A 25,552-nucleotide genomic window follows, 5' to 3' on the forward strand; every position below is an offset into this window, starting at 1 on the left:
GTTTTTTTTTTTTTTTTTTTTTTTTTTTTTTTTTTTTTTTTTAGAAAAAGACCTCATTACGTTAATATTCATCAAGAAGCATTGAGTTACATCCAAGTGGAAATTCTTCGGAAGCCGTAGGGCAATTTATAACTAATATTTTCTACAAAACTACACTATGTTAAAGCAAAATGCCAACTAGAATGTTGTAATTTCCCTCATATTGAAGTTAGTCTTAAAAGAGGGTCTTTAGAAAACACAGCTATCTCAATACTATTTTTGAAGTATCTAAAAGTTTCTATCCTTAATTTTACAATGGCATATCACGCGCTTTATCATAAATTACACGTATTACGGATATAGACAAAAGGAGATACCTCATTATTAGATGTAATAATAAAATTTAAAATTTATTTCCTTAATAGACCTATTAAAAGCTTTATTAAATTTGCCTTCTTAATGGACAATTAATGAAAATACTAAACTTATCTCTTAACAAGCATAACAAAGAAACTACTACATTTATCTCAGTAATAGATATATTAAATAAATACTAGATTTATTTCCTTAATAAACGTAATAAGGTAAATACTAAATTTTTCTCCTTAATAGACCGAATAAATACTAAATTTATCTTCTAAATGGATGTAGTAAACAAACTATAATATAAAAAGTGTTGCAAACAGTATTTAGCTCACGTAATAACATTTATTAGGTACTTTTTGTTTCATTTTCACAACGTTTGATGTTCATTATCTCAAAGTTATTTATTAATTTTTTTTAAAAAAGGAACTAAGCTTAGGTTCCCTTAGGAAAATAAACTTAGCGAGAAGCCTTTAAATTTAGTATTCTCTTATTGAGAGATAAATTTAGTATTTCTTTATAAAGAGATAAATTTAGTATTTTTTTATAAAGAGATAAATTGAGTATTTTTATAAAGAGATAAATTTAGAATTTCCTTATTAGGAGATAAATTTAGAATTTCCTTATTAAGAGATAAATTTCGTATTTCTTTATAAAGAGATAAATTTATAATTTCCTTATTAAGAGATAAATTTATAACTTCCTTATTAAGAGATAAATTTAGTATTTCTTTATAAAGAGATAAATTTAGTATTTCCTTATTAAGAGATAAATTGAATATTTCCCTATTAAGAAAAAATTTAGTACTTCTTTATTATAAAATAAATTTAGTATTCCTTTATTAAGAAATAAATTTAATTTTTTAAATTAAGAGAAAAAATTAGTAGGTTCTTTATTAACAGATACATTTAGTATTTCTTTATTTAAAGATAACTTTAATATTTATTTATTAAGAAATACATTTAGTAGTTCTTTATTAAGGGATAAATTTAATATTTCTTAATTTATGCATAAATGTACTATTTCTCTATTAAGAGTTAAATTTAATATTTCTTTATTAAGAAAAAATTCAGTATTTCTTTGTTAAAAGGTAAATTTAGTATTTCTTCATTAAAAGATACATCTAGTATTTCTTTATTAAAAATGAATTTAATATTTGTTTATTAAGAGATAAATTTAGAATTTCTTTATTAGGAGATAAATTTGTTATTTCTTTATTAAGAGTTAAATTTAGTATTTCTTCATTAAGAGACACATTTAATACTTGTTTACTAAGAGATACATTCAGTATTTCTTTTAAATAAGATATAAATTTATTATTTCTTTCTTAGCGGATAAATTTGCTACTTCTTTATTAGAGATAAATTTGATATTTCTTTAATAACAGATAAATTTCTTATTTCTTTCATAAAGGATAAATTTACAACTTTTCTATTAAACATAAATTTAGTATTTCTTTATTACTGGATTCTTTACACATTTCTTTATTAAGAGATAAATTTAGTACTTCTTTATTAAGACATAAATTTTGTCTTTCTTTATTAGGATGTAAATTTACTATTTCTGTATTAAGAGATACATTTGATTAGTATTTCTTTATTAGAATATTAATTTAGTATTTGTTTATTAAAAGATAAATTTAGTACTTTTTTATTAAAAGATAAATTTAGTATTTAATTGTTAAGAGATAAATTTAGTATTCCGTTTATTGTTGCGCTACGTTTATCAGACCCTAAAGTACAAATTTAGTATTTCCTATGTTATTGATTTTCTTAAGTTTATTAGTATTCCCCTAATAATACAAATTTAATTTTTTCCTTATAATTATTATAATTTTTAGAAATTTAATTTTATTACTTTATTTATATTCTGTTCGTAAAAGTAATATATTCTATTAATGTTTTGTTTTCTAATGTATGTTTCCGAACATGGCTTTCCCTATAACTATCTACATGAAACTGATTGTATCTTTATAGAAATATTTGCTTCTATATAATAGTTTTATTTGTTTGTTTGAATTCTCCCCTGCGAACAATGGCGTTTAGTTTTATTCACGATACGATACGAGACAAGAAATAAGGTTTTATCATGTCGTTTCGTAAATTTTTATCAAAGTCTTGTCTTGTCCCGTTTCTCGAAAAGCTTTTCCCGTCCCGTTTTGTAAACTTATGTACAAAATTTGCACCCTGAGGTTTTCTTAATTTCATCTAGAAAGTGATTAGAACTCTCTCACGTCACGAGAGGTCCCCGAAGAGTGTGATATAACAACATTAAAATCATATTTATTGTTGAAATATATTATGTAATGACTTGCGTATATATTTAAACGTTGATAAATATACCTTTTTGTATTCGTACTTTATCAACTTACAAATTTCATACTATGAACCGTGAAGCACTAAAACCGTGTTTGAGATCTAAGACGTGGGTGAACTAGTCTCGAACTAGCCCACAAGACCCGAGACATTTCTAATGTTGTCTCGAATTTGGAAATGCATTTCTCGTCATGGCAGTGGCGTATTTAAGATTTTATTTCGGGAGGGGCTTTGCTAACTTTCGGGGGGGGGGGGGCTTTACCTGGAAATGCAAAAATTCTGCAAGATATTTTATTTACTTTACTATACTAAGTAAGATTTCGGGGGGGGGGCTTAAGCCCGGAAGCCACCCCCTAAATACGCCACTGCGTCACGGAATAGTGCTGCTAGCAATTGTATTTCAAAGGCGAGATGAGAAATTTCCGGAGAAAGTTCTAGGTTATGAATAAAATTTTAAAAAAATTATAATTCAGACTACCATAAGAATAAATCTAACGTAAGTTGATAGACAAATAACGCAGGAAAGTATTGATACCATAGTGGATGTCAGTTATTTACATTTTATTTTCTATTTTTTTGTAGTATTCCTTTCATTGGTTAAATACTATATATAAAGATATTTAGAATCATTCAATCCACATTTTGTACATACCATATACGTTTCAAGAGCTATTTTCTTTAATGTTTAACTCTTATATTTTAAGAACTAATTTTTCGAGTCAAATATGAATATTAATAGGATATTTTCTCTTTTATTTTCTCTGTTCTCGATGTCCTTTTGTTCTCTGAGAAAAACATGCTATTTTTTTTTACAATTTTCACATTCATTTCACATTTCCAACCATCTTTCTAGATTTAAAATATCTTATTTTAAAATTTCCCTTATCATTACTAAGCGGTTGGCTCCATTACAGGTTTTCTAAATGCATACGATTCTTCTAAAAATCTATTTCTCCTAAAGTACGTTTCTTCTAAAACTCTACTTCTCCTAAAAGTATATTTCTTCTAAAAAATTATATTTTCTAAAACAATATTTCTTTTAAAAATCTTTTTTCCTAAAGGCATATTTCTTCTAAAAATCTATATTTCTTAAAAGCAAATTTCTTCTAAAAATCTATTTCTCCTAAAAGTACATTTCTTCTAACCATTTATTTTTCCTAAAAGTATATTTCTTCTAAAGTTTATTTCTCTTCAATGTATATTTCACCTAAAGCTATATTTCCTCTAAAACTCTATTACTCCTAAAAGTATATTTTTTCTAAAAATCTATTTCTCATAAAAGTATATTTCCTCTAAAAATCTGTTTCCCCTAAAAGTATATTTCTTCTCAAAATCTATTTCACCTATAGTTATATTTCTTCTAAAAGTATATTTTGTCTAAAATCTATTTCTTCTAGTCTAAAAATATTTTTTCTAAAAATCTATTTCTCGTAAAAATATATTAGTTCTAAAGTAGATATATTTTTCTAAAAATCTGTTTCTTCTAAAAGTATCTTTCTTTTAAAACTCTATTACTCCTTAGAGTATATCTTTTCTAAAAATCTATTTCTCCTATAGTTATATTTCTTCTAAAAATCTATTTCTCCTAAAAATATATTTCTTCTAAAATTATATTTCTTCTAAAGGATAATTCTTCTAAAACTCTACTTCTACTAAAAGTATATTTTGTCTAGAAATCTATTTCTCCTAAAAGTGTCCATTTTTCCTAAAAGTACGTTTCTTCTAAAAGTCTAGTTCTTCTAAAAGTATATTAGGACCTAATTCTAAAATATATTTCTTCTAAAACTCTATTCCTCTTAAAATTATATTATTGTTAAGTTCTATTTTTCCTAAAGTATATTTCTTTAAAAATTTATTTATTCTAAAAGCACATTTTTCTAAAAATATAGTTTTCCTAAAATTATATTTTTTCTAAATATCTGTTTTTCTTAAAAGTATATTTCTTCCAAATATCTATTTCTCCTAAGCGTTTCTTCTAAAATCTATTTCTCCTACAATTATATCTCTTCTAAAAGTCTATTTCCTTGCTTAGTGAAAATCAAATTCTGTGAGATATATAATTTTAATGGTCACAAGTATAGTACACTCTTACTAATCCAGCACATATCAGACTAGGACAGTGGCGTATTATCGGAATTGCAGGTAGACTATAATCGTCTACAAGTTTGTCAAAATAATATCATTTACAGAACATATATTTATATTTGCTGTTTATGTTATTGCACTAAATTTTTTATTACAAAATGGGAAATAAAACAAGAAAATAAACAATAATTTTAAATACGAAGATGAAAGAATAAAATAAAATATACTTAAATAAATAAATTCAGTTCAACGCATGAGCATTTAACATGTAATTATATTATTTTGTTCACCTTGACGTGATTTTCGACTTGATATATGTCTTGTCTCTCTCTCTCGACAGTACTTTAGTTAAACAGAAAGTAAATTTTAGAAGTTAATAATAAATTTACGCTATATCTCATTAACCACAACAAATTTAGGTTGTATCTTATTAAACTGTAATCAATTTAGGCTATATTTTAATAACCATAAAAATTTAGGCTATATTTCATTAACCATAATAAATTTAGGTTATATCTCATTAACAGTAATAAATTCGAGCTATATTTCGTTAACCATAATAAATTTAGGTTGTATCTTATTAACTGTAATCAGTTTAGGCTATATTTTAATAACCATAAAAATTTAGGCTATATCTCAGTAACTATAATAAATGTAAGCTACACCTAGTTAACCATAGTAAATTCAGGCTATAGGCCTATCTCCATATCCATAGTAAATTTAGACTGTATTTCATTAACCATAATAAATTTAGGGTATATCTCATTAACCATAATAAATTCAGGCTATATCTCACTAACCATAATAAATTTAGGCTATATCTCATTAGCCATAATAAATTTAGGCTATATCTTATTAACCATAATAAATTTAGGCTATATCTCATTAACCATAATAAATTTAGGCTATATCTCATTAACCATAATAAATTTAGGCTATATTTCATTAACCATAATAAAATTAGGGTATATGTTACTAACTTAATAAATTCAGGCTATACTTCATTAACTATAATAAATTTATGCTATGTCTCAGTAAACATAAATTTGGACTATATATATTATCAGTTTAACATCATTAAGCGATATGCCTCTAGCACAGTATATAAATAAATAGTTTTTCTCGATTTTTCGACAACTCGACATAGGTTTTACACTTACGCACATTAGTTTGTTTAGCTCAGCGCTTTGGTATGTAATGTGCGTTTGGACAAGTTCTTTTTTTCCTAAACGGTAATATTATGTATGCTACAATAATTTAAGTTTAATTTTTCAGTAGCTTAAAAAAGTTAAAGTTACATTATATTGAGAATACACACTTAGATAGATTTTAAAGAAAGAAATCAGTTCAAAAATCAAAACATTAAAATCATTGTTCGTTTCGAATAAAAGTTCTTTTCTCATATGTCAATGAGTTGAGAGCCTGCCATACAAAAAAATAATACAAAATTACCATTTTTCTTTACCTTGTTTGTCGTAAGTGAAAGGAGATAATGAAATGCAACTTATCACCATCATAGATAATGTTATTCTACAACAGAAAATATGAAACTGAAGAATTTTCAGTGTTGCCAGAATAACAATTTCCCGCAAAATCGAAGTTAAGGCAGCGACTAGAGGAACGAACTCAACTGCATTTGATTACTTATCATGTTTTTTTTTTTTTTTTTTTGGTATCCTGTGAACTACGTTTTAAATAACATTATTATTTAATTTTAATAAGTGTACATTAAAACTATTTTGTTTCTTACAAACTAAATACAACTATTATTTAAAAAGTAGTTCACAGGATACCAAAATAATAGGATACGTAATCAAATGCAGGTGAGTTGGTTCCTCTAGTCGCTGCCTTAACTTCGATTTTGCGGGAAATTGTTATTCTGGCAACACTGTAATTTCTATGGATGGCAACACTGAAAAATCTTCAGGTTCATATTTCTTGTTGTAGAATAACATTGTCTATGATTGTGGTAAGTTGCATTTCATTATCTTCTTTCGCTTATAAAACATAAGCAAAACTAAAAATGGTAAATTTTGTATTGTTTTTAGTAGCTATCTCAACCTCTTACAAAGCAAACGATGGCGCTGGTAAAAAAAAAAAAAAAAAAAATCGTGAAGATATTTACTTCAACACAAACGACTATGTATTACATCTATGTGTCCTTCGGTGGCCGAGTGCGTAACGCACGTATCCCGTAGTCTAGTGGTTACAGCATTAGATTCACGTCTACGTGGTTCCGGGTTCTATTCCCGGCCGGTGCTTCCAATTTTTGCCGGTGCTTCCACCCGGCGTCATGAGGCAAATTGGGGACACGTGACGGCCACTAGATCTAGAAAACGTCTGATACGTCTGTTAAAGACAGGGTGACGCAACGCACTGACCACATGTTAGTCACTATGTTGTACGGAGTTCAACCGGTCGCTAACAGATGGCGTTGGAGCAGCTCAAGTCTACAAAGGACTACCTCGCCAAGTAGTTTGGTTTGGTATACCGTACAACTAGATTCAATAATTATAGACACTTACTTTCATAGTGTCACAATTAATCAGTAACAGTAACAATGTACTGTTTCCTCGTTTTTGAATGGCTAGCAATGCATGGTCTCGGGTACGGGTGAGGATCCCAGTGTCCCAGCATGATAAGGACAGTTAGCATTGTGAGTTACATGAATTAAGAGGTAACGAGCTCCTGTTTAGAGAGCCATAAAGAACGTAAATGAAAATGAGTATACACTAACCATGCATAATCCAAACTGAAAAAAGCCTCCATGGATTCAAAATACAGAGATCACTTTAAAAATAAAACATTAGTGTTGCCCTCGAGTCGAGACGAGACAACACGAGATATAGTTTTCTTGTTTCTCGTCTTCTCGCGTCTCTATTCTCGAAAAAAAATTCACGTCTTGTGTTGTAAATTTGTTCTGATTTTCTTTTGTTAAGAGTCTTCATCCCGGCGAAATTAAAATACCGCTAATTTTACAGTAATTATGTGATATCTTCAAATAGATAAAAGATAATCGAAATGTGGAACAAGAGCGCCCTAGACAATATTATTTTGCGTGAGATACCGTTATCACGACTCACTTATCTGCTTTCGATTTCGAGCCATTTTGAAAATCGGCATTTATTTTCGCGTTTCTAAACAGCTGAAAACGGAAAGCCACTAGGTGACTTGTGATAACGGTACCTCACGCAAAATAATATTGTCTAGGGCGCTCTTGTTCCATATTTGAATTATCTTTTATCTATTTGAAGATATCACATAATTACTGTAAAATTAGCGGTATTTTAATTTCGCCGGGATGAAGATTCTTAATTTCACTTAGAAGTTGTGAGAATACCTTGAGATCATAAAGGGTGGCTTGCGTATTTTTAAATATTGATAAATACTCTTCATTGGAGTTCGTACATTCACTTCATAAAGAAATAATTTTTATACTACGGATCATGTAACCCTACAACCGTCTTTGAGATGTAAAATTTGAGTGAATTAGTGCTGTCCATGAGACACCTGAAAATTCTAGTCTCCTCTCAATTGTTGTCTCGAAACTCAGACGAGAATTGTCATGTTCCTCTAGTCTCGTCTCGAATTTATAAAGGTAATTCTCGTCTCATGTAGGGATGCGCACGAGACAAGATTTGTGGCTCTAAAAGTGATGTCTCGACTCGAAAAATGTATATTTTTCTATTGGAAGAAACGTGTCTCGACTCGAATTTTGTCAGGAAAATCCTGTCTCGACTCGTCTCGTGCGCATCCATGGGCAAAACCAAATATCATTATTGTCCTTATAAAAAGTCTGCTTTACTGGACATTTAGTTGGCATAAATTGGCTTCTGTAAAACCATTGTAGTCTTGTTAAAAAATATTAGTAATCGCTTATTTATTTATTTGTTTAGTTTTGAAAGCTGTGTACCTTTATTCATAAATCTTAAAAATGGCATAATCTTTGGCTATATCTGATGTTTATGCCACGTCAAATAACTAACGATTTCACAATAAATTATCGTATGGTTGGCAAGCCTGGTCATACTTTAAAAAAAAATACTATTCATAGATTTATTCTTTTACTTGTTCTGTTACAGTCGAGCAACTCAGACCAAAATTAATAAAATTACCCTAGCATTGTTTACTATTTGGATAGAACAAATGTCCCATTTGCAATATCGCATTTGAGTGGGTTTTCTGTATGAAATGCTAAGAACAAAATTATCGTCACAAAATTCTAATATTAAAATAAGTATTAAAATTATTTTCATGAAAGTAAGTAATAATAAAGACAATACTAAATTTATTACTACAGTAGAAAATAGAATATTAAATCTACTATTATGACGGAAGAGCAAATTATAGATTAAACCTTAAATAAAGCTACCACAATGAAAGACGTTTACATAGTTTCTGAGCGCCACCTACTGTCAATATCTAGCGCATGTCTTGTAGAGGTCTGCACGGGCCTGAATTTTTAGTCCGTGCCCGGCCCGAAATTTATAATGTGAGGCCCGACCCGAATCCTGAAATGTGCTTTAGAATTTAGGCCAGAGCCCGGCCCGAGCTCATGCACAGAGAAAAATTTGTTCTCCGGACAGCGGTATATTGTATAAATATACGGTATCCCCTTGCTTACTATAGAAATCAGTACGGAGCATATGTTATCCGTATGCTACATAGGCACTGCCCTTAGATGTTACATCATGCCGTTGCAGGATGTCTGACATCTAACAGTTTTCCGTATATCACATGCATATACTTATGTTACCTTCGTCAGCTATGTTATATACGTCTATTTGTATGTGAGATCCTGACCGCCTACATTGTTTCATATGGAAAGTACGTATAGATGGAACACTTATACAGAAAGTATTATAAAACATGCGTTTTCAGTTATACGTCTGCTGTACGTTAAGTCCAAAAACTACAGGAATTACGCATGTAACCTATCTTTTTAAGTACGCCACCTACAATTTTTTTTCTCAGTGTGTGATAATCAAATAAGCCCGAATTACAGAAACTTAATTAACGCAAAATTGCATATTTATTTACAGCAATTAGAGGTTTAATTTTGCAGTTGGGCTTTAAAAGTTCTCCGTAAAGAACGGTCCAATATATATCATTATACACTATATTTACAAAGTTAGGCCCGAAAAGCCCCGAGAAAAATGGCTGTATATTTAAAAATTTACTACCCGAGCCTGGTCCGTGCCCGAGGTGATATATGTTTTGTATTCTCGAGTCCGGCTCGGGGGCAGGGTCAGGCTTAGGCCCGTGGACTCGGCCCAAGCCCGTGCAGACCTCTAATGTCTTGTTACTGTTAAATGAAACAGAAACCAGTTGAGTTATAAAGTATTTCAGAAATTAGATGTTTTTAAAAAGGATTTTACTTCCAACTCTCAGATCGAATTTCGGATTTATTTCAGAAATGTGGAAGACACTATATCAAGTGTACTTGCATAACTACAATTACGTAAATGTTTACATTATATGTATTATTATTATTATTTTTGACTTAAACTGATCTTAAACTATCTGCAATGTGTATCAAGTTTTCAAATTATATTAATGTTGTCGAATGTCGGCACCATCTTTGATTATTTTTGAATCAAAAGATCCAATATGTTTCAATCAAAAATTTTCTTGTAGGCCTTATATCTGAAGAACTGCATATAGTGTAGTCAAACCCAAACTATTACTTAACTCAGTATGATGTGCTTATTCCGTAAAAAAATACAGAAACTTGATTTAGGGGCCGTTCAAAAATTTTGTAGCCCCTGATCCGAAAACTAATTATTGGCTAAGATTGCACTCTTTTGATGCATTTTTTTGGAACATTCCTAAAATCCTTCTTATTATTTTTTAAACAAAAACTGATTTTAAACTATTCAAATTTTTTCTCAAGTTTTCAAGTAATATTATCCCTAAATATTAATGTTGTCGAATATTAGCGCCATCTTTGTTTTTTTTTTCAGTTCATTGATTTATATGAAAAAAAAATTTCTTCCTGTTTATATTGTAAACTCGAATTTTAATGATTTGATTTCAGTGATTACTTCCCCAAATCTACTTAAGATGTCGCTTACATCTTAAAATGTAAATATTCTTCTGCAACTAGGTCTACAACTTAAATATTTATAAATTCAATTTAAATTAAATAATAATTAAATTTATAAATAACGATTTTTTCTAAAAAAAAAAAAAAGGGAAGATATCTGTCTTGCAACGAAAATTCTCTACATACATACTGAAATATACCATCATTAAAGTGTTCCTTATGACCCTTTTATGATTTTTGGTAAGAATTTGTTTTATGGAGTAGTGTTCTAATTAAATGTTATTTAAGCTGTTATAACCTTATAACACGTGTAGAACCAGGTTTCTCTGTATTGCCAAGTCAAACATGGACCGAAGAACACCCCATATGCATTTTGAAACCGGATGATCAATATGGCGTCGCCAAGTGGGCGCGGAAGGGCGTGACTTTTTTCTTAAGGCAAATTAAAAAAAAAATTCCCTCCTTAGTTTTCAAGACATCAGATTGAAATTTTGCATACGGATTGTGTGCACGTTTGGGTATTTCTATTTCTTTCTTTCTTTTCTTTTCTTTTCTTTTCTTTTTCTTTTCTTTTTTTTTTAGATCTTTACGTGAACCCGGGCCCGAGGGGTGCAAATATTCCGAGGAGTTGATTTTTTTTCAGAAAAAGTTCCGTTTTTTTTTTTTCGAATTTCCGGACATGTGAGTGGTACCATTGGAAAGGCATGTAATACCGAAGAAAATTGCGTTGGAACCATGACGCTAGGCCAAATATTAATGACGCAGTAAATTTTTAGAATATATACTGTATATATATACGTATATAAATGGATCACCTTTGGACTTTCAAATTTTTTCCGCCCTTTGTATTCAAGATACACTATTGAAGTTTTGGACACGCATTGAGTACATAACTACGTATTTTTCAAGATATTTTTAGATCTCTACGTGAACCCGACCCGGGCCAGAGGGGTGCAAGAATTTTGATTTTTTTTGTAAAGACTCAGTTTTTCTCGATTTTCCTGTTTGTGGTGTATAATATGGACAAGCAAGTAATACTATTGGAAAGGATGTTCTATTCTTAAAAACACGACATATGAACCATGATCCTATGATAAATAGTAAAGAAGCAGTAGTTATTTGAGCGAAAATCTAAAATTTAGCTCAAAAAGTGGAAATTCTAAAAGGGTTATGACCCTTAACAAGACGACAATACGTAGAATGGGTAATAAGATACAGCCTAAAATGACCATTTCTTAAATTTTCTATATATACCCTACACTACTATGTATATATAATAAGTAACAGTGTATGCTAGATAATTATGTACATGACACTATAACTGGGCATTAAGCCTATTATGTCGTCCTTATGAAATAAATAAATTTCCGTTTTAACTAAAAATATTGTCCAAATATAAAACATTATATATGTCAAGTGATAGATCACATCTAACTTAAGAAAATAACACATTTGAAGGATAAATTCTTATATGTAGTTATCGAGACAAAAATAAATTAATAAATAAATGAATAAATAATAGGTCTAAACGAAATTTTGTGCCGCTACAAAGTATGTCATTTGCTTTTAGTATTAACAGACACTTTTTTTATTTTTCGCCGGAAGAAACTGTTACTAATTTAAATTCAACTATCTAGAATTCAAACAATAACAAACCAAAATCATATTCACGAAGAAATGAAATGTCGACGGAAAGCAAGGAATTCGTGTTATTATTCACTTCAAAATCTCTTGTCGTCGCGAATTCTGTCGAGGAATTTGAAGCTTAAATCATTCCTGTTCTGTATGGTTGCGAAACATGGTCGTTTACTCTGAGGGAAGAACGTAGACTGAAAGTGTTTGAGAACAAGGTCCTGAGACGAATATTCGGACCCAAGAGGAACGGGAATGGGGAATGGCGGAAACTTCGTAACGAGAAACTACATAATTTATACGGTTTACGAAACAATATTAGGATCATGAAGTCTAGGAGGCTGAGGTGGGCAGGTCATGTAGCCAGAATGGAAGAAAATAGGAAAACTTTCAAAGTTTTAACTGGAAATCGAAACGAAAAGTGACCATTAGGAAGACTTAGGCGCAGATGGAAGGACAATATTAGGATGGATCTCGCAGAAATATTAGAAAACCAAACAAGAAACTGGATTGAGTTGGCTAAAGACCGAAGTCGGTGGAGAACTTTTGTGAGCGTGCTCGGGTTTCATATGCCATAGAGTAAGTTAGTTAATATAGCTATTTTAGATCAAACAGATTACTGAGCAATATCTGTTCTAATCTATTCCTTAATAATAATAATAATAATAATAATAATAATAATAATAATAATAATAATAATAATAATAATAATAATAATAATAATAATAATAATAAAACAAGATAAGAAGTTTCTAAACGTTCTCATCTATAAATATAGCCTATAACTTTATAGTATACAAGGATACATATTCTAAATAGATCGATCATATTTCTTTACGACATGAACAAAATTCACGTATGAACAGAATTCAGTGTCATGTTAATTTGTTGCTGTTAGTTATTAAATTAAATAGTTGAAAAAATGAATTGAAATTTGTAGTTTCTAGATCTCACGATATGCACTATATGCTAAAGGAGACGGATAAATAATGCAAGCAGGGATAAAAGTGTGGGGGAACGCTTTTCCCCTACTTCCACAAAATACCTACAGGGTCTCTCCACTTCCTAAATATTACAATGGGCAAAGATAGGCACGGAGGACGATGTGATGTCATGCACCCCCCTACCTTTTCAGATCCACTTTTACCCCTGGATTTTCCACAAGTGAATAATTTTTAGATAAATTGGTGGAATGATAATGTGGAAGGGAATGAGAGATTCATGAGAAAACCCACGGAAACAATATTGTCCTCCACAGGGTTACCTCACCTTCGATTGTACCAGGAATCCGTTGCGTTACAGGTGAGCTCGCTATCAGTAATAAATAGTAGCCTACTCAAGAGCTAATACATACAGTATATTAAAATTTCTTCCGTTAACTTGTTGGGAAAAATATTATTATTATTATTATTATTATTATTATTATTATTATTATTATTATTATTATTATTATTATTATTATTATTATTATTATTATTATTATTATTTAGCGATGTGATTTCCCTCATAAGCTACCACCGGACAAAAATAATTTAGTTATTAATGAGTTTCGTTTAGAAAGCTGTATAAGGCAATTTTTTAGTCAGAAATATTGAGAATGAAGAAAAATTTTCGAAAAAAAAAAATGCCAGAACGCACAAATTTAGAAGGTACTCACTCAGTATTCATCCACTAATTGTGAAATATAAAAAGAATGGTAAAAATAACAGTGGAAATATGTCTTGCGATCAGTCTGTAATTTAATAATGTTCACGTATGCTCGTCCGAAAATATAAGAATATTTCATACATTTTGTAGTACTAACAGTTTAAGTTTTTATTTTCTCTATGTTTTGACACTAGAACTTTACAGATATTTGTTAATATAAATCTATCTACAAGGTAACATAAAAATAATAGAAAAGTTAGGGGTCTAGCATAATAGAAAATTCTTCTCTGATATTGTTAAGAGTATTTAGTCCGATGGATGGGGAAACTTAAAAGGGTTGATCACTGTGAAATTAAAATACCGCTAATTTTACAGTAATTATGTGATATCTTCAAATAGATAAAAGATAATCGAAATGTGGAACAAGAGCGCGCTAGATAATATTATTTGGCATGAGATACCGTTATCACGATTCACCTAGTAACTTTCCGTTTCGAGAAATTTAAAAACGCGAAAATAAACGCCGATTTTCTAAATGGCTGGAAATCGAAAGCAGATTAAGTGAATCGTGATAGCTCTTGTTCCACTTTTCGATTACCTTTATCTATATGAAGATATCACATAATTACTGTAAAATTAGCGGTATTTTGATTTTGCAGTGATGAGGCCTCTTAAGTGACAGACAAACATTACTGGTTAGTTGGTTGTTTCGGAATTTAGCGTCCTTTTCAGCATCGAGGCTATATGAGACATTGATTTTCAGTTTAACGTGAGACACGAATCACATGAGCTTCCACCGGGAATTGAGTTCGGCTTTCCTTTGCTACAGGCATGCGTACTAACCATACACCTACGAAGGAGCTCGGCAACATTATTATATTAAAATATCGTTACATTCCGGTTCTCAATACTACACATGAATCTTTCTCAAACACTTTTCCCATGTTGGAATAATAATAATAATAATAATAATAATAATAATAATAATAATAATAATAATAATAATAATAATAATAATAATAATAATAATAAAACATTTTTACCGAAGGCTAGGGCTTTGCCACTTGACGATAGAAAATCATTCTAATAGGAAAATATACTTTCGAGACGAGACATTCAACTCTCGTCTCGTAGAGAGCTGTACGGAAGGAGCATCAGCTACAAAAATGTTGATATTAAAAATCAACTTATGCAGATAATTATGTAACTTTTTTTTCCTGCGCATGCAAATGAAATTATGTACAGTATGATTGTTTATATATAAACATTCATCATAAGTAAATATATCTATCACTTTACCTAAAGAAAATAATTTGTAAAAAATTAACGTAGTATTTTTATGGTCCGTGTATTATTACGTCACTCATGGGCCTATAGTAATTTTTTTTGTACAACGCATACAAAAAAAAGTGTATAATATATTCTTTAGTATGCCATGATGTCCTAATGTTATAATATTAGCGGGACCTAGAATATTAGCGGTTGACATTAGAAAAACGTTGTTTGGTGGTGGAAATACAATTAAATAATAATAATAATAATAATAATAATAATAATAATAATAATAATAATAATAATAATAATAATAATAATAATAATAATAAAGTGTATAAGGGAAAAATAATACGTAACGAAATAACCAATATAGAAAAGGAAATATTGGCACTTTGTAAGCGAAGATATTGGAACCCGGAATCTAACGTCAACTGTTTCCAGTGTTGTAGACCGTAATAACAATATTGATCAATGTAACTTTTTGTTTTCCATTAAAAAAAAAAACTTTATATGTTATTGCATAGACATAGTAAAGGAAGGGATGCAGACACTCCCCGAATGGTCCACAATTTAATATCTAACTTCGAATTAAGCAATACAACTTGTAAATATTACAAAAGACATCTGCTCGGCTCCCAAACGTAGAGTTACCATATAACATACTTTTTTAAAAAAAGATTTGTTAAAAAAATCACAAATAGACTATTTATATGATAGTTCGAGAAATCTTCCAATGGATAGCAAGAAATTATAATTTATCCAGTTAAACTTTTTAGAATACTGATTTACGGGAGCAGTGTTCTTTCAGAAAAAAAGTTCCGGGGGGAGGGGCAAACTTAGTATTTGGAGGGGCACATATTATTTTCACATGGACTATTATATTTATTATCATATATATATTATAGATGTATTCTTTTGGTCTCCTCCCGGGGGACGCTCTCAGAACTCCGGGAAGGGATAGTGGCGCCCCCCCCGGAAAAAACGTTTGGAAGAAACCCTAAACGGGAGTTTTAAGTTTCTTTTCGTCATTTTTACGGGTGAGTTGTACTTCATGGATATTGAATATTACAATAGGTATATTGACAACTATTTGTGTATATTACGAATCTTTAGGCTAAACAGTTACCAAAAATAAGACACTTGCCCATTTTTCTAAAAAAAAAAAAATCGTCCGAACCATTTTGTAGGACCCAAAATAGAAGATATTCGGATATAAGTGTACGTCTTGTGACCCTATCCAAACCAAATCTCTTACTTCACTCCACAAAGTACTTTAAACCATCAACTAACATATTTTCATTTCTTTATTTTCTTTTTTTAAAAATTTAACACTGTTATTATAAAACGTTTTAGTTCTAAGCTATACGTCACAAAACTTTTTAATTTTTTAAAATTAAATTATCTGACACTGAGCGTAAAATTAAGAGACAATTCGTAAACAAAACAATACATTGAAATATCCATGACATATTGAAAACGTATCAAACTAACGCTCACAGTTGAGTATTCCTTGCAACAGAAATACATTAATTACTCTATAATACATCTATTTGATGCATTAAAGCGATTTAAAAGAATACACATTCCAGTGCGTAAATTGTTGATTTGTTCGAGATCAATCATGTCGTTGCCACTGCATTACGAGAAAGATAGACATACAGGAAAAAATATCACTTGACGTATATTACTGCTTCGTCGCTTATTAGCTAAACAATATCAGTTATTTGTATCTTTGTGGCGTTTTGCAAACAAATTTCCAGAGGTTTAAAATTTTCGTTTTATCGAAATGGACCGAAACATTTTTTTAAAAATATTTTTTAGCAAGTATAAAATTTACCATGAAAATCATTTTTAGATCAGAAGGTCCAATATATTTCAATCAAAAATTTTCTTGTAGGTCTTATATCTGGAGAACTAGACATAGTGTAGCCAAACTCGAACTATCAGTTAACTCAGTATGATGTGCTTATCCGTTAAAAAAAAAAAAAAAACTCGATTTAGGGGCCGTTCAAAAATTTTGTGGCTCCTGATCCAAAAACTAATTATTGACCAAGATCGCAATTTTTTGATGATTGTTTTTGATCATTCCTAAAATTCTTGTTTACTCTTAGCGGTATTTTTAAGGCCAAAAGGTAATTAATATACAAGGCGAAGTACAGATCGAGTATTCTAGTGTAATACATAAATAGAGAAGCAAAACATTTAATTAAAATAAAATAATAGAAAAGCGATTCATTTCTGTTTTGAGCGTTGTTTCACTGAATTATTTATGCGATGCACTACGTAAAAACGTTCAAAACTTTCAATTTTCTTCAAATAATAAAGTAAAAAACAAAAATAGCCATTGTTTTTAAATTCCAAAAATTATACTATGCCTAAGTAAGAAATAGGCTATGTCCATCTTTGCATCTGTCTATCTAGAGATATCAGAGCAAAAATAGTTAAGAAATTGCGACAAAATTTTTTTTAAAAAATCTGGATTCGCCATCCCAGGAATAGGTTTCATCCTCGGTGGTATCTCTCTATTACTTCCGGTTTCATAAAAATAATAATAATAATAATAATAATAATAATAATATTGTAAACAATTCTTTTTCCGAAAAAGCAAACAAGTTGGAAAGCTTTATGCAAAAATAGTCTATTGAAAAATTCACTGGATCTCAAGTTTGAACGTCTATAATGGTTTCACAGCATGGAACGAAACCTACTTATTTCGAGCAAAGTAAATAACCTTTCAAAATTCAGAATAATGAAAATTCATGGTCACAACATTAACTGTTTATATAAAAATTATAGATATAAACAATATAAGGTAATTAGTCACAAGAAGACAAAACCAAAAGATGATGAAGGCGGGTGGGTCTTGGAACAGATTCACGGCATCTTGCGTCTATACTATGCCGCCCGCCGATCGCCTGTTTCCGATCGATTGGCCGTCCCCGTGGGTGCTCGCTTGGCGCTGGTCACCGAGAAATCCCTTTCCGTCCGGATATATTCCGACCGTAAAGGACGAACCAAGAAATAGAAATATCAATAACTTAAAAATTGGTGGTGTGGGTTCACACATTCCAAAAAAGAAAGTAACAGTTTTGAATCAGATAATTTGTATATATATATATATATATATTTTTTTATAAGACTTTAAATAGGTATAAATGTCGATCCGACAAATTTGTATACACATAAAAGTTATATCATTCCTGTTCTTTGTAAATAAGAAATCACAAATTTTGTACGGTTGTTTGTTTTTATTGAATATACTCGTTTTTATGTATCCTTTATCTATATTTTAAAAAAATATAGCTTATGTAAAAATATATAATAGGCTAATACTCCGGGAAAAAAGAAACATTTAGTTTCTTCGTGTTTATTATTTATTGTCCTTATTTTTAAAATTTAAGAGAAAAATCTGGAAATTGTGACTTTATAACTCTGATCAACATCTTAAGGCCCCCCCCCAAAATTACCAAACTCTCACCAAGTTTCCTAAAATTGTATCACGTCTTCGTTAGAAAAAAGAAAAAAAAAGAACACTAGTCTATCATAGATACGCACCACATGTGTTTCTTAAAATTCTAGATAGGTTAGATTTAAAAATGCCGTGAAATCAGAATATGTAAGTTGCTTCAGAATTTGATTTCGTGAAACATTACGGCTGGTATCGCACTATTTCGTGTAACTTGCCAAAAGGTATTTAGTAATATGGCACAAGAGTTTACTATATTAAGAAATATTAGTCCTATTGTTTTTAAAATGTTGAGAAATAATTGCTTCTGTAAAATGAAATTGTACAAATTTCTAAAACTCGAGATGTGGATAAGAAAGAAAAAATCGTCGCAAATAATTAAAAACTAAAAAAAATACACTCACCCCCCTATGACTAAGCCATAGAGGGCTTGGGAAAAAAAGTCTCCTAAGCAGGGGAGGGAGGTGTGTGAAAGCAAGCAAGAAGAAAAAAAAATGTCTCACCTGTGTCCATTGTGGGAAACGTAGTGAAACCTTTCGCTTCGGTCGGGCTGCTGGGCGTCATTTAGCACTCTCCATCACAACGACTGTTCCCAAAACACGATACACTGTTTGTAGATGCTCGTAGGGTTCGTTGAAATGAACGATTCTTTGCAAAAAAAAAATCTCCAGCTGATGAAGACGATGCTCGCACAGTGTTTTAGTGATACAAAGCCCGAACTGACGAGTAGCGACGCACTGCCAACATTCCTCACGCGTAATAACGCTTCATGGAGAAGGGCGCGCTTAACAAGGCCTGAAGAGTAGGAGCCGGTGAGCACAACAGTTGACCGAGGCAGGCAACGAGCCCTGCGCAACCAACCACTGCAAGGAATGGCGCTGGCAGCGAGATCGTCGCCTCATATCTTCCAGCTCAACGGAACGACAGCATCCAGCCAACCATAAGCGCGTGCAATCTCTCCGGAGCCAATGGCGCGTCGCCGTGTTCATTGCAGGGGCGGTACCTCGGTTGCGGTTGGTTCCCTCTTGGTTCCGTGGCCGCCAATCGGTTGGTAAAGCATTGTCACCGGCTACCATGACTAAATCGCACCGCTCGCCCCCTTGTCGGCGTCTTTGCAAGGGTCACTGAGTCTCGTAATGAGGCAAGCCCCTCCTGCCCCGCGTTGACCGCCCTCTTGCCGCTGATGTGATTATAACGTTTTGTTGTGTTCTCCCGGCCCATAGGGTGGACGGCGCCCCTCTGCCGGTAAGTCCCAACCATTCATTTTCCATTGCTTCAATTTTGCCCCTGATTTCGTCACAGCCACACACATACACACACACAAACACACAATAGCCACACATGCGCAACCGGTCGTGTAAAGCTGTCATCTTGCGTTGATCTCCGTGAAATAAATATTGCGACACGTATTCCAAGACGTTGCACTCTGGTGGGTTTGGATGCAAAACTTGAGATGTTAAAAAACTATAGAAACACAACAACGCATCCATTAAAAACACACAATCTGTAAAGATAATGGACAAACTGGACATTAAAGTCATCTCCTAAGGCAACGAAAAACATCTTCCAACAAACAGACACACATCCTGATTTGTAAACAGATTGAAATATTCGGGTTTTATTTTTATTTTGATCGTCTTTGGTAAACTTCTCCTCACATACAATAGGCATTCCTGAGATGTCTCAGAAATCTTACAAGAAATAAACAGTCGTTATATTGCTGGTAGCTTATCTACCAACAGAATTTTCACCTGTTTCTTCATTTAATAGTTAATTTTATCTATTTCTTTTTCTAGAGACGATAACTAAATTTAAATAAAAATTCTTAGTCCATTTATTTTGCCATGCATCTTACCGGAAAAAACTTTTTAACAACAGAAGCATTTCTAAGGTGAAATTTTCCCATAGATCATGATCTAGTAATTACGGGTAGCTGTATTTTTAAGAGGCCTAATCACAGCGAAATTAAAATACCGCTAATTTTACAGTAAATATGTGATATCTTCAAATAGATAAAAGATATTTGACATGTGGAACAAGAGGTCGCTAGACGATATTATTTCGTATGAGATACCATTATCACGAGTCACCTAGTAACTTTCCGTTTGCAGTCATTTATAAACGCGAAAATAAATGCCGATTTTCTAAATGGCTGGAAACCGAAAGCAGATAAGTGAATGGTGATAACGGTATCTCATGTAAAATAATAATGTCTAGCGAGCTCTTGTTCCACTTTTCGATTATCTTTTTATCTATTTGAAGATATCACATAATTACTGTAAATATAGCGATATTCTAATTTCGCAGCGATGGGTCCTATTAAATATAAACAATAGAATTATATATACATACAGATATTTTATTTTTAATAATCAGTAATTTTAAGAGAAAATTGACTGGAAAGGATCCATTATTAATACAAAGTTGAACTTTTCTTTAAAAAATAGATGTCATATTCTGTGCAAAATTTTACAATTGAGACATACAGTATAAATTTAACGTATGTATTAGATGGCATAATTTAACATTTTTTATTACCTTGTTCTATTTCTACATTAATGATGTCATTATCTGATTTATCTCTGATATTCGGATGATGAAGATTGATAATGTTGGCAAAATATTTGTACTATTAAAAATTATTTCTAAGTATTTCTGATTAATACCGTAATTACGTAAATGTAACGCAGCAAATTTCAGTGATAATTACTAGTGGTGGTTCTAGCCCGGGCCGGAAAAGCCTAGGCCGCCAGTTTTTTTAGTATCTAAAATGATTTAAGGCATTATTTATATATTTTTGAAAGTCTATAGTAAACTCATGATATACCTCTCATAGTCTCGGTTCTGGCTGGCCCACCCAGTTTTTGTCTTCTAGAACTGCTACTGATAATTACAGACTAAGGAAGAAATTAGCCTATGCAATTATAGTTGAAAATACTTTAATCATATTCTGTTTATCGGTGCATTACTTAGTAATTAATCTTTGTTAACCAGCGCTACACTTTCTGGTGTTCCCCAAGAATCTAGTTTTGGACCGTTACTCTTCTTGTAAATTAAGATATTCTTTCTTTCAGTGCCAAAACTAAATTTTCTTATCAAAATTAGGGGTATTCTATGCTCCAAAAGAATTTAATTCGTATAGAAGGGATGTTTTAAAAATGCTTATTAATATAAATTTCGTAAACATTTCTTAGCTTAACTAACAATATTTTAACACGATTGAGCGTCTATGCCATCATTATTCTTGAGCCCATTTTGATTTATATAGAGAATTATTCCTCCCCTCTCTTTTAAATGATCTGGATTGATTGATTGGGATTTAGTAGAGAGTTCAGCATCGAGGCTATTTGTCTCCATCACGATCAGCATGACTGCCCAAACACGGACTGCAGTAAATAAAATTTAAAATAAAACATAGTAATTTTACTGACTTTTTCTATGACTTTATTTTGCTTACTGAAAATGTATTTGCGTTATAATTATATAAATTTAGTATTATTTGAATTAATTAGAGTTATTAATTATTAAAATTAAATTTAATAAAAGATTTTAACAAACTAATGAACACTTAAATAGTTTTGAAGAAGAAATGAATGCAATCAAACTATTTGAATTCAAATTCATTTCAAAGAAAATAGAAAGATAATTCCTTATGGGGCTAATGGGCTAAAAACAAAGATGGGGCCTGTATTTAACATTGTTAAAATATTTATACAGCACATATTATTATATTTTTATATATAATTTCAATTTATAATTTGCACTCTGTAGAAAATTATTTCTCTATTTTTTTAAATTTAGCTATTTTCTAGTTAACTAAGCTTAAGGTTGGTACAAAAGTACATAGTTCTTTATAAAAATTTTCAATTTCTAGAAACTTCATCTTTTTTGAAATGTTAAAATTTAATTAAAGATTGTAAAGGTTCTAGACAGGAATCAGGGATTCATAAGCTACCGGTACTGAATATACTCGTCTGTTAGATTCATACTCCGGATTAATCTATATATGATACATATAGTAGTTTACTATTTTGTGTTAACGATTTTTTTAAAAAGTACTATTTACAGTAGGTGTACCTAATAGACTATCTTTATAACATATTATTACAAAATATTAGTTTAACCCATGAGACGAGATGAGAAGAAAAATAAGTTTTTTCTGGTCTCGTCTCGATTTTCGAAGAATTCTTTCTCATCTCGTCTCGATTCTTAAAAACTTTCTCTCTTCAAGTCTCCTTTTGTGAATTTATTTCTAGGTCCAAAATTTGTCCTGATTTTTCTCTTAATTTCATTTTAGAAGTTATTATAATCCTTCCGCGTCACAAGCAGTGTTTCTTCCAGACATGTTTGTTTTGGGGAGGGGACACTGCCCCCCCCGGAGCTCTGAGAGTGCCCCCCCGGAGAAGATCAAAATAATATGTATATAATATAATAATAAATAGAATAGTACCAGCAGTGCCCCTCCCCCCACGGAATACTAAGTGTGCCTCTCCGGAACATTTTTTTCTGAAAGAACAACTGGTCACAAGAGCCACGAATGGTGTGTTATAACAATATTTGTTACTGAAGTGTATTCGTGTAATGACTTACCTGTCTTTAAACGCTGACAAATACTACTCATTGTATTCGTACAAAACCTGTATCAATTTATAGTTTTTATACTATGAATCACGTGACACTAAAACAGTGTTTGAGATCTAGGACTCGGGTGAAGTAGAGTGGCCCGTGAGAAATTTCTCGCCTAGTACTACACTCTACACTAGACAAGACTTGCATAATATACAATATTTGGTATGTATTTCATGTAACACAAGACTAATACTTGTATTATATATAACATTTGCATTATAGGAACACTTCCTATCTGTTGCATACCGGTATAATACAAAACTAACACTTGTATTATATAGGCTATAACACTTGCATTATATATAACACTTGCTGTATATTACATATAATACAAGACTTACACTTGCATAATATAGTCTATAACACTTGCATTATATATAACACTTGCTATTTATTACATATAATACAAGACTAACACTTGTATGATATAGGCTATAACATTTGTATTTCAGTCTATGTAACACTTGCTATGTATTATATATAATACAAGATTAAAACTTATATTATAATTATAGGCTATAATATTTGCATTATATATGTAAAACTTGCTAAGTATTATATGTCATACAAGACTAACACTTGTATTATAGAATATACAACGTTTGCTTTGTATTACATATAATACAGGAGAAACACTTGTATTAGAAAATATACATAACATTTGCATCAGATACAACTCTTGTTATATATTACAGATAAAACTAACAATTGTATTATATATACCATTTTTATTATACGTAACATTTGCTGTGTATTATATGTATCTAATACAAGACTAACATTTGTATTATAGGACCTATATAACACTTGCATTATATGTAACACTTGTTATAATAATTATATTACATATGATACAAGACTAACCACTTGTATTACATAACATGACAATAGTCTATTATCTGAATAATCGTTTTGATGATAGGTTCAAATGAATGTATTCCTAATGTATCGAGGCAGAGCCACTAACAAATATAGCAGGGATAGGTTGGCTAGTTTCTCTCCACTGTGGTTCTAAAGGTAGCCTATATAGAAAGCTGGAGCTTAGGTAGGCTATATATAGGCTCCTAAGGGCTTAGGTATATTTAGGCTGTATAGACAAGATGAGAAATGCCAGGTAAACAGAGAAATCAAGAACTAGCTCTCACTCAACAGATAATCACTTGCTCATGTAAAGACATATTGCTAAACTGTAACCAATATTTCTCAGGATAGGGATTATATATAAGAATTCTATATATTCTACATATACTAGATCTCTATATACATATAAATTAATTTGTGTATCTAATTTATTTCCTTGTTTTACACTTAGTGCTACCCATGAGACGAGAAATACATTTTTAAATTCGAAATGAGACGAGACGAGACGAGACGAGAATTTTTCTCGAGTATCGTGTATAACAATATTACTTGTGCCTGTGAAAATGTCATAAGTTTAGTTAGCATTATTTGCATCTCATATATTCTATGAGAATTTGCCTTGTTAAGATTAGTTCCTAATAGCTCTACGCTGGCAATGACTTTTTATCGTCGTTTGGGTATGAACACTTCTTAAGAAACCTGACAGGGGAGTCATTTGAGGAGAGCAAGAGAGAAGGTGCAGAATTCTTCCCTGAGTTTGAGAGACATACATTGTTTAAAAAAAAAAATGTGTACCAATTTTACAATAAAATAGGTGAAATTCTTACTTCGGTTGATAATCTTGTCCCCCACCCTCCTGGTGAAATAACGCTTCTGGAACCTGGATATATATATATATATATATATATATATATATATATATATATATATATATATATATATATATATATATATATATATAGTGGCGGATCCAGGATATGATCAAGGGAGGGGCTGAGCCATAGTTTGCCGTTTTATCCAGTGTAAAGCAGGATTGAAGCCCATTTTATCCAGTGTATACCTGAGTGTCAAGGGGGGTCTATAGCCCCTGTAGCCCTCCCCTTAGATCCGCCACTATATTTATGCAAATTATTATATGCATGCATACCATGCTAACTAAACTTATGACTTTTTACAGACAAAAGTAATGTTGCACAGGAGACTCGGGAAAATTTCTCGTCTCGTCTCGTCTCGTCTCAATTTAAAAATATATTT

General features: G+C 31.0%; 1 protein-coding gene and 1 long non-coding RNA gene across 3 annotated transcripts in view; one reads left to right on the forward strand and one right to left on the reverse strand.

Moving 5' to 3' along the window:
* The window catches only part of LOC145663857 (paired box protein Pax-1-like), a 141,686-nt gene extending 122,008 nt beyond the window's left edge, over positions 1–19,678 (reverse strand). The window contains exon 1 of the mRNA XM_081729983.1: positions 19,312–19,678. Coding sequence (XP_081586109.1) covers positions 19,312–19,372 — 61 coding nt within the window. The 5' untranslated portion in view covers positions 19,373–19,678. The remainder of the gene's footprint in view (positions 1–19,311) is intronic.
* Positions 19,679–19,701: 23 nt separating this feature from the next.
* The window catches only part of LOC145663858 (uncharacterized), a 291,254-nt gene continuing 285,403 nt past the window's right edge, over positions 19,702–25,552 (forward strand). The window contains exon 1 of one of the 2 annotated variants that reach the window (XR_014127282.1): positions 19,702–20,053. This is a non-coding gene — a long non-coding RNA (uncharacterized LOC145663858). The remainder of the gene's footprint in view (positions 20,054–25,552) is intronic. The other variant, XR_014127283.1, reaches the window with a different exon arrangement.

Source organism: Thermobia domestica, chromosome 11, assembly GCF_964235325.1.
Source record: "Thermobia domestica chromosome 11, izTheDome1.hap1.1, whole genome shotgun sequence".
Classification (NCBI taxonomy): domain Eukaryota; kingdom Metazoa; phylum Arthropoda; class Insecta; order Zygentoma; family Lepismatidae; genus Thermobia; species Thermobia domestica.